At 41.0% G+C, this 10,802-nt stretch overlaps 1 protein-coding gene across 2 annotated transcripts in view; it reads left to right on the top strand.

The window, feature by feature from the left end:
* The window catches only part of COL4A2 (collagen type IV alpha 2 chain), a 291,109-nt gene that overhangs the window by 182,819 nt on the left and 97,488 nt on the right, over positions 1-10,802 (top strand). For both annotated transcript variants that reach the window (XM_019524110.1, XM_019524111.1), the window contains exons 10-16: positions 1,651-1,686; positions 2,244-2,285; positions 2,801-2,887; positions 4,196-4,240; positions 5,174-5,236; positions 6,150-6,194; positions 10,184-10,237. In XM_019524110.1, the coding sequence (XP_019379655.1) occupies positions 1,651-1,686; positions 2,244-2,285; positions 2,801-2,887; positions 4,196-4,240; positions 5,174-5,236; positions 6,150-6,194; positions 10,184-10,237 (372 nt within the window). The remainder of the gene's footprint in view (positions 1-1,650; positions 1,687-2,243; positions 2,286-2,800; positions 2,888-4,195; positions 4,241-5,173; positions 5,237-6,149; positions 6,195-10,183; positions 10,238-10,802) is intronic.

Consider the following 10,802-nt stretch of genomic DNA (forward strand, 5'->3'; position numbering starts at 1 on the left):
TGATTTGGAAACATAATACACCTCAGTATGGCTACATGCGTAATGATTCTACAAGTCTTTGCACAGATCACACCAAGATCCTTAGCACCAAATCCGCAATGTTTGAGCTAAACCCATCTGGACTAGTCTTTGCCATGGTGCTCTCATAGTTCATATTTCTCTGCAGCTGAGACCTGTCCTTCATTCCCTCATGAAACACTTTCTCCCAGCAGCAGGGCTCTATTTGTGCTTTTCCTGGAATGAAAACCCATGGTTCATCCTATTTCGGACCAGACCTGCTACTTCCTGCTTGGTCTCCAGAGGAAGAGGATGTGCTGTCTTACCCCTTTGCAAGCTTTCACCAGTACTTCCTTCAAGGGACAGATTTTGCTGCTCTCCCTCGTATTGAATGAAATCCCAAAGTTTTATTGCTTCCAGACTGAATGCCCAAATGGCAGAGTGGTCTTGGTCTCACTGTGTTAACAAGAACAGAGGTTGATCACAATGACTCAGAAACATGTTTTTCCAAGCAAACGTATTGTTTAGTCACCCAAAGGTACATAGTAAGCAGAAAGAAAAATTAAAATAACAACACGTTATATGCACCTGGTCTCATTTGAACTGCAGCCTTTCCTTGTAAATACTGGTACTTTGGTAGTTAGCCCAGCTACTTCCACCTCTGAGCTCAGAGGCCAACTGTTTTTCCTGTAGTTCTTTTTCTGAGCAGATGCTGCCTTTTCATACTGCCTTGCTCTCTAGGACAAGGTCTTTAATTGTTTAGAGTCTTTGGATCCCAAGCTCAGACATGGGGGAAAAATTAACTGCCTACCCGGGATGAAGCCAGGAAAATTGGGACTGCCCAGTTAATATTCCTGTCTCAAGAAATTGTGGAATTCTTTCTGGGAGTACCTTCTCTTTGTCATTATTTTGTTTCCTGTTTTTTTCCTTCTAACAGTCATTCTCTATGTAGTCAGACAAGATAATGTTAAGCAGGTAAAATAAGGTGCATAACTCCCTCATTCTCTGCAGACTTTTTCAAGAGTCAGCAAGATACATAAGCATGTGATTAACATTTTTGATGACAGGGCCCTGTAATATGAGGTCCTGTTACCAGAGCCAAAACAAGTGAATTTTGTCTAAATAGCAGATCCCTATCCTATTATGGGAACTAGTCATATATCTTGGCACTTTAACATTATAGTAAAATATTATAGTAAATTTTATAGGGTGTAGCTACACGTGCAGTCAATGCAACTAAATATATTAATCCTGACATCATTATCTACATGTGTGTTTAAGCATAGTAATTTACTACTCTGCCCAACACCACTTGTATCTGACAGGACTATCCGGCAGCTCAGTAAATTAGACTACTGCACCCTAGCTGCTATGCACGTGTAGACAGTGACGCTTTACTGTGCAGCAAATTGGTCTGCTGTGCAGGAAAGTGGCTGATGTAGACGCTCCCATATTTTAATAAACTAAACACTTCTATATTTTAGAAAAATATGAAACAGTCAACATAGCTAAAATTTGAAGTATTGTTAACTATCTGAATTCTAGTGAATCCAGTGTACTAGTTGCTTCCTTTTCTTTATACAGAGTTACCAAGAAAACACAATTAAGACCACCTTATTCAGAGGTAATATACTCCTTTGTGTATTTTTATAGGGACGACCGGGGCCGCCAGGACCTCCAGGAGAAAAAGTAAGTCTTTCTCTAGCAAGCTGTGTCTATGTTGATTTTGAGTCAATGCTTCTGATCCAAGATCTGCTAAAGTCAGTGAAGATTAGCAACCAATTATAGGCCACATAAGATGAGAGCCTATGTGTTGCCTGTCTGGTCCCAAAAGTCAACTTTATATTCAGGCAAGGTTCCCCAGAATGATTAACCCAGCTTTAGAGTCAAGTTATCAAGATGGTATAGCCCATAGCAGTTTCCTCAGAGCAGGTAATCTCTCCATATATATCAGATTATACTTAGCTGAAAAAATATATGACTTTCTAACTTTTAAATCTATTAAAAACCCCACAGATGAGATGTGAAATCTTTTCACACTATAACTCGAAGAAAGAAGGATTTCATGCTTGTTATAGGAAAGACTAGAACATAACTAAGTAATAATGTGATCATGGTCCTACAATGATGTCCAAAGGACTTCTAACTCCAGACACTTCTCAAACTCATTTTGTTTAAATTTGAAATCTTTACTGGAGTAAAAACTGTATATTTATTAACTGATGATTTATTGTCTTTACAATAAGGGCAACAGAGGCCTTGGCTTTTATGGAGAAAAAGGTGAAAAGGTAAAGGAAATTAATTAAATAGTTCCAGAATCGTAAGTCAGATCAGTGATGCTTATCATTATTAAAAAAGGAGTGTGTTTAAATTATTGCCTTTTTCTTTAACAATGATAACATGTAGTAAAAAATTATTTACTTTGAAAGTAATAACAACTGTAATAAATATTGCAGCCAAGTGAACTTTTGCATGTCTAGTTCTGAATGTGCTATCACTTGCACCGGTATAAATCAGAAGAAACTCCACTGAAATCAGTGGTGTCAGACTGGTGCAACTGAAAAAAGATTCTTTGCATTTTATCCAGGAGACAGGTAGTACAATAAAAAATATTGATATACATGATCTCATTATGAAAGAACTTCATCCCCCAACATTACTAGTCCAAGTGTCAGACCCCAAACTGGCACAAATTTGTGTAGCTTTGTTGGTTCCAGCTTAGGACCTAGACTATAAATGTTAATAATAAATTAATAAGGCTGTTTTAGCTGATATTAAATCTATTTCCATGGTTTTCTTGCAGGGCGAGATAGGTCCCAAAGGTTCTCCTGGGCGTCCATCTACAAGGGAGTTTACAACTTCCACAGATTTCTCAATGGATGACTACAAGGTAATTAAAAACATTGTATGTGATGAATTCTGTGCAGAAGCAAAGCTAAATTCTTATTCAAGTATACTTTTTGATTTTTGCAACATAGCAGTGAATATTAGGGGAAAATATTGAGTACCTGCGATATGTTACTGTATATGGAAACAAATCTCTTTGCTGTATTGCCATAGGTCTTGGGCTGAAAGATTTCTTGTGACTAGTAAAGTTAAAGTAATTTATGCTGCACCTCTCACAAAATCTCTCTTAATATATCGTAAGGACATTTTTCCTATTTTTTTCAAGCAAGCTCTGTGACTAACAGTTTCTCATTTCGCAATCCGAATGCATTCAAAGGCACGATTTGTCTGTGTCAATGATACTCAAGATTATAACTAAGATTCTTAAGAGGAATTTGAGTTACTAAATGTTTCTGCAAGTTTCAGTGCATTGATGGACCATTTACAGGAGTGTAACTGATATTACAGAAGTGACTTCAGTTTTGACATACCCTTTGCTTGGTTTTTTTTTTGTCTCTGGTCTCTTCTCACAAGATACCACATTTTTCTATAGGGGCTCAGCAGGGGGCGAACAAGCTCTAAGCAACGTCAAATGGGAGGCAGGGTAGCCCTCGCTTCTCTGGATACCTGATTTCCTCTCACAAAGTAATGAGCAACTAGCTTGCTCCTGGGAAGTAGACTATGCATGGCAAAGACAGGCTTATAGCACATGTTTTATATCACGTTCCCAGGAGGGTCTAAGTAAACAAATAAATATTGCTGAGAGAGAAAATGAGATGTCAACATCATTTTAAATCCCAGGGAAAAAATATACAAGGAGAAGGAGGATGCTGATTACAGTTTCAATGGTGTGAAGGAAGCGAGAGAATCTATGAGCTAATCACAGCTAATCATGGAGTAGAACGAGATGCATTGATATTTTTTTACAGGTATTTCTTTGGCAGTCATTCCCAAAGCATCTCCTCATAAACAAGCTTGTTTCAGACACGGTAGTACCCCTGTAAGGTGTTCATATTGGCAGGCTTCCAGTATGAGCAGAACAGAGAACTGCATCTCTCTCGAAAGACATCACAGATCCTTATGCCAAGGCACATGTCAAAAAATTAGCAAGCTATAAAAATATGTAATCTTTAAAGGTTGGTTTATGACACCTACATTTTTTAAGACTAGGATATCACTCATAACACAAAATAATATGTTTTCCTTTTGACAAATACCTGCCATTTCATGTTATAAAAGACATGCTTTATTATGCATGGAGAAGCTTAACATCCCCAAATACTTAAAATCTTTCTTTGTTCTTCAATGCTAGGGTGAAAAAGGAATGCAAGGAAAAAGAGGAGATCCTGGAAGTTCAGTAAGTCAGCTGAAAAAAATCAAAGATCAGTAGCTGTAGTTAATATTGATACCCTTTCTCTTCATATTTCAAGGGATGGAAATGACACAACATAACCATATGTGCCAGCTTTGTTCTTCTTTCATCTTAAATTAATCATAGAAGATTATACTGTCCCATGTTATATAAGAATCCCTTCCTGCCCCCAACCCCAGGCAGTCAGACACTCCTTATTATGAGGTAGCCAAAATAAGATATTTTCTCACAATAGTTTTTCTAATTTTCATTTTAAATATTAGGGAATTGCTGTTTCTTATATAATCTTATTAAAATTCCATTAAATACATATATATACATATATATTGACATTTTCTCAATCCCTGCCAACCTTCCCTGCAGTCCAAGTGCAACATAGAGACTTCTTTATAATTGAGTGGATGATTGTCAGATGATTGTTAGTCTTTGGTGCTGTTAGCTATGAAGTTTTATTAACTTATCTGGTCTATGGGTTCAAGTAAGATTTCACACCAGTTTTACTAGCCTTGTTCATGCCTCACTCATGTTCATTGGACCTAGATGGTGGAATATCTCTGTTTTCCAAGTAGCTATGTGAAGCTGAGATCTGGATTACAGCTAAACTTACTAACTATTTATACAGTTAAATAATTGCTGTGAGTAGCAGCTACATGCTCCATAAAAAGTGTAAACGGAAACCTTTTTCTAAAGGCCTGTTCCCACTATTTTGGTGAAGCAAATTCATTAAACTCAGAGAAGGTAGGGCTGTATGTGGACTGCAGGGTTGGGTACAGTTTTAAAATATACAGGTTCTTTCACTCACAGTTATTACAACCAATTCTGTACAGTGTGCATACACGTACTGTACTCTGTAAATTCAATGTAAGGTATGTAAGATCACCTGCCAAGAATGACAAATTATCCTGCCATGTTTCCTAGGGCTCCCCTGCATTTTCAGCTGAAAAGGGAGAAGAAGGGAGAATGGGTTTTCCAGGACAAAGGGTAAGTTGTTCATTAAGGGTGAAATCTGCACAGTGCAGGGATCATTTAAAGCCAGGGTTCTGCCATTCAGTATGTGATGGCAGTGGAGAAGCCAAACACTGGGTGATTTTGCAACCTGTTTGTGCCTCAGAGTTGGTGCTTTGCTACCTCTGGAAGATGGGAAGGCCATTGGAATAGGCAAAGAGAGGGGGCCAATAGACCCACACATATGCACATAAGGCAGGGGTTGGCAACTTACAGCCCACAAGCTGCCTTTGGATCTGCCCTGCAGATGTGGGACTTCAGTATCTTTCAGCAGCCAGGGGCACCTTCTGCAGACACTCTCCCCATGCTGCCACAAGGATGAATGCCAGCTGCGGGTGCTCCCCACAGGGATGAACGCAGGCTGTGAGCACTTTCCCAGCGTTGCCAGGAAGAAAGAGACAGTAGCAACATTGTCCTAGTGCCTGCCCTCTCACCCCTGACCCAGGCTGGGTCACTTGAAGGCCCACAGCCTTAGAAGGTTGCCTACCCCTGGTATAAGGTAACTGAGAAGCCCTGCATTTAGAATGTGTCTCAGTACAGAGATTGTGTAGCACCTTCCTGGTGCTTCTCCATGTAACCTACCCTCATTGCACTGCTTCTGAATTAAACAAATGAGGGGGCAGCAACAACGCTTCGAACAACATCTAGAGATCATAACATTTACGGTCACTTTACTAACATCTTAATTTAAAACAGAGGATCACAAAATCAGCTAGCCTACTGTATTTGCTCCCTGCATCTACGTGGTTGAAAAGGACTCTGCATTCTCACTGTTTGGTCAGTTTATTTATGTTTCAGACATAGTACAGATGTCAAATAGTAAATGGTGGTGCTTAAAACATTTTATTGGGATGTTACTGTATTTTCTCATGACATCGTGTTTTTATAGGGATTGCCAGGCATCAAGGGCATTCAAGGACCTGTTGGAGAAGCAGTGAGTACTTAGTGCAAAACTCAAATTTTGTTTCTAGCATGTTCCTTTTTCATATAGAACTAACATCTTAAGATTATGGGAAAGCAGATTTTATCCTGGAAAATGTCTAATCATATGCAGAGTCCTTTAAACAGTTCATTATTCCAATTTATTACATACCTAGTGTTTTAAGTACACCTAAGTATTTTCTCACATACAACACACACCCAAACATAATGCATACCTCATACATATACTGCATGCTAAAAAATATTGTAATTTAAGCCACAGGGGACTTTATAACATACAATATGCTGGATAAGCAATGTTCCTGCTTTATAGACTTTGTACATTTATGATATAACTAGTCAATTGCCCATCAAGAACGATGGGGGTGCGTGGGCAGGAATAGAGGCCTGCGTCCAGCCTCCCTTCACCTTCGGGGCCGGGCCCAGCCCCCCTCCCCCCACGCTCTCCCCACCGCTGTTGTGGGGCCAGGCCAGGCCCAGCACCCACCCCACCCCCCGCCTACCTGCTGCCATTTTGAGACTGGGTCCACCCCCCACACCATTGCAGGGCCAGGCCCAGTACCCCCTCACCCGCTGCCATTTTGGACCTGGGCAAGGCTGGACCCAGAGTGCCCCCCACCCCTCCCCGCTGACATTGTGGGGCCAGGCTGGGCCCAGTGCACCCCCCTCCACCCTGCCCACTGCCAGGCCCGCACCCCAACCCTCTCTGCTGCCATTGTGGGGCAGGGCCAAGCCCTGCATAACCCCTCCACCTGCTCCACCACTGTTTTGGGGCCAGGCCTGCTTCCCCCCCATCCGCCCGGCCCACATCCACCTGCCTCCCCTCCCCATGAATGATGGGGGGACATGGACAGAGCACTGCCACCCAGCACTCATGCCACCACTGCATCCAGGGAGCACAGGGTGGAGGGTGAGGCCAGCACTGCTGGCCTTGCCCCCCCCCCGTCCATTCCATCACCACCACCTTTTGGTAGTGGGGGGGAGGGCAAGGCCAGCACAGCCTCACCCACCCTGCTCCTTCCCCCTCTGTCCCCATTGTCCTCCCCACTGTCCTTATCCTTGCCTGCTCCTTCCCCTCTGTCCCCACTGTCCTTCCCCTGGCCTCACCCCCACCCCACTGGACTCGCCCCCCTGCTTCTTGCCCTCTGTTTCCACCTGCAAACTAAATAATATAAGAACCAAACAAAATAATATAAGTAATCCTATGGAGTGGTCTCTTCTGACTTTTATTTTTAGAGAAATAAAGGTACATTCAGATCTCAGTTACACTACATAAATTAGATCAGAACTAATCTGAATGTATGTGCACTGGTCAACCTGACATTATGGGCCAGGTGACTTTTTTCATTCTGGGGGTATCAAAAAAATTAACTGATAATTAAAGCTTGTTATTGCAAGTGGGTTCAACACATTATTAAATGCTATGAGGAGTGTTGAATTCAATTTCCTATTATAGCCAGCATGATTTCCTTAACTTCTTTTACATCCTGTTGTTGTTTCATTCAGTTTAACCAGATGTTGTAGAGGTCTGTGGTCTTGTGCCATTATGCATTTCAGAGAACAAGCTAAATAGAGAGAGGGAAAAACTGAGTGTCAATTCTCTCTCCTAAAGGAAACTTCTCTCTATTTTAGAGATGTCTAAAATAAATTTCTCTCAGATACGGAAGCTCTCATGTTTTTGACTTGTACATAGAAAAAGGTACCCTCAGTCATGGTTAGAAACAGTTCCTACAAGGCATTTTAATAAATCTATGACTAGGGGCATAAATTGCTTCTCCACAGGCATTTCTATACAAGATGTTGACTGCAGAGTTGACTAATTAGGTGTGCAGTAAACGCCTCAACATCTACACATGTGCTCCTATTAGGCTGGAGTAAATTAATTTACTCTCCAGCAGGACTGTACTTGTAAATAACAAGGACAGTAAATACAAGTACTATCCTGCTGCAGAGTAAAAAACTTCAGCAGTGCACATGTAGGCATTACCCCAGTTGGCTGGACGACAAGTATGCTTCAGTGTAGGGGCTGCCTGCTGACTAGCCTGACACTGAAGCATCCTCATACCCCAGTCAGCCCCTCCACAGCACACTGAGCCAGGAAGAGCAACCCTGGGCTGGAATGCTGATGCCTAGGGCCTCCTGTCAGCCAGGGCAGATGCACACCTAGCAGCAATAAACTCCAGAGTAATAAGCTCCACAACTTATTGCTGCATATTAATAAGCATGTGTAGACATGCCTTATGCTTCCATGATTATGCTAACCAAGTGACCTGGCAGAAAAATGTACCAGGACTCACATGAAATTCACAGTGATTCACAAAACTGCTGGGTTGGCAGAGAAAAAATATCAGTACTGTGTACACTGAAAGCCAATGCAATCAGTAAAAGTCAGCTCTCCTTACTGCCAGAATCTTTTATTGGCTCCTTAGACCTTTTTTTTTTAATTTGAATCCTGACAAAAACATTTCTGGCATTTACATTTATTCCAGTAAGATGTCCTGATGCGCAAGTTGCATCTGAAGAGCTTTATTTTCTTAGAACTGTTGTTGAGCAGTTACATTTTTAAAAGTTAAGGAATCGCTTCCTTTGAAAGGTGGAAGAACTGCCACTAACTCTTTTCAGTGCACATGCAATGAGCAGCAGATAAATAGGAATCTCCTGACTTCACTTTTAAATCCATAGCTCCATCTAGTGTGATAGAGATTTTACACCTAATGTGTAACACTTGTTAGTTTTCTGACAATATTTGATATATGTCACCATTATAAAGAAGGTCTCTGTGGTTCAGTGTGTGGTATCTTGCAGAGTGTTGTGGTATTTTGCAATACTTTAAAATTCCCTAAATGCTTTCTGGAGCCAGTTATTAAAATCACTGCTCTGTGCAATTCACTGTTCTCTTAAGCTTAGGAGCTATGTATAAAAATATCAGCTGAGAACCACAGCTGATGTAAATTACACAGCTCCTCTAATGTCAGTGCTAATATTTTGACTGATACTAGGTCAAGATCCATATAATAGTAATAGTTAAAGTCTTTAGAATTTTTGGAGTGTATATGGATATTGTCTCTAAAATGCAGGTGTTGTAGAGAAATGTTAAAATAAAATAGCATGCAAGCCTTATGCACCAGCACTTGGGGTCCAAGAGTCATTCTGGAGGGAAAGAGAATCATGCAGACAAAGCCAAGAAAGCTGCTGGATCCCTTTTGCATGGGACAAAAGGGACAGGCTTGGAAAAAACCTTAGTATCATACAAGTATTTACCTGGGTGGCAATGGGACAGTTCTATGGCTCTTTCCTGGAGTACAGTGCTCCTTGGCCTCCAGAAGGAGTAAGTAATGGCAGATTTGGCCCCTGTGCTGAAAGATTCCTTTTGTCAAATAGGACACGTCTCCCTAACTAAAGGAAAAATGTAAGTCTAATAATGCAGACCCAATTCCCAGACCTGTATGGATCTATTCATTGTCCCTGCTTAATATCGGGTAGCTAAGAGAAACCCCACTGTCCTGTAGTATCAAAGGGAACAATGCAAGTGTTGTGCATTATCTCCATAACAGCCAGAGCTAGAGAACATGTGCCCTAGGCAGCCACCTTCATCTCTTGTGTCACCCCTCCTGAAGTTGCGTTTCCATCCCAAGATCTGTGTAGAGAGCAACATCTTCATGGCCCACCCATTCTGTATTGCTCTATGTCTTTGTGATATGGTCAGATCAGGGCCTGGATGTGACCCCATGTACAAAACACATACCATAAAAATGAAAGGGAGGACTAAATTACTATTCCCAGAAGTAAACCTCTCAGCTTTGTTGCATGGTCTTACACATTAACAACATCAGAGATAAACAATAAATAAATACCCCCTAGGCAGATTAAAATAATGATAACAATCTGGCAACCAAAAAGATTCTTAAACAGACAAACTAACTTTGCTATCCTTCAGATATAGAAAACATAAAAAGGCAACCATGTTTTTATCTGTTTCAGGGTCCTACAGGATTTTATGGCTCCCCAGGCTATGATGGTCCTAAAGGAACGAAGGTACTTTACTGATCATTAAAAGTGAATTTAATTTGTCAGAGTTAGTAAAATAGATTCTCTCTCTTCCTGCTTCTATTTATTAGAATAAAATAAATATTTGTTGCCAAATGCCCCAATTGTTTATCTTGCCTTGTATCTGTCAGTGACCTCTACCAGATGCATCGGAGCGAGGCATAACATTTCTACAATCCACTTATTTAAGCAATACTATGCAACTGAAGAAAGAGAGGAAATATTTCCCCTGCCCCCAACTTCTGAATAGGCAAGATGAGAGAGCAGGGGGTGCGGAAACATGAGTAAATGGGAAAGATAGGAAATGGAGGGATGGAGATAGAGGGAGTTAGGGCTGTACAAGACCCTAGCTAACTAAGGCCACATTCTCAAAGGACATAATGATACAGGTAAATAGCTAGAGGGATATTCAAAAGGGCCTAAGCAGGTTAATTACCTAACTCCTACTGATATTAAAACCATTGGGGCTTTGTAAATTCATGTAGGTGGCTAAATGCTTTTAAAATGCATTTCAGTCAGCCAGGTCTGAACGCTCGTGTAGCTTTTTAGACAG

The sequence above is a fragment of the Gavialis gangeticus genome, unplaced genomic scaffold (assembly GCF_001723915.1).
Source record: "Gavialis gangeticus isolate Ggan-Ray unplaced genomic scaffold, GavGan_comp1, whole genome shotgun sequence".
NCBI classification, from domain to species: Eukaryota; Metazoa; Chordata; order Crocodylia; family Gavialidae; genus Gavialis; species Gavialis gangeticus.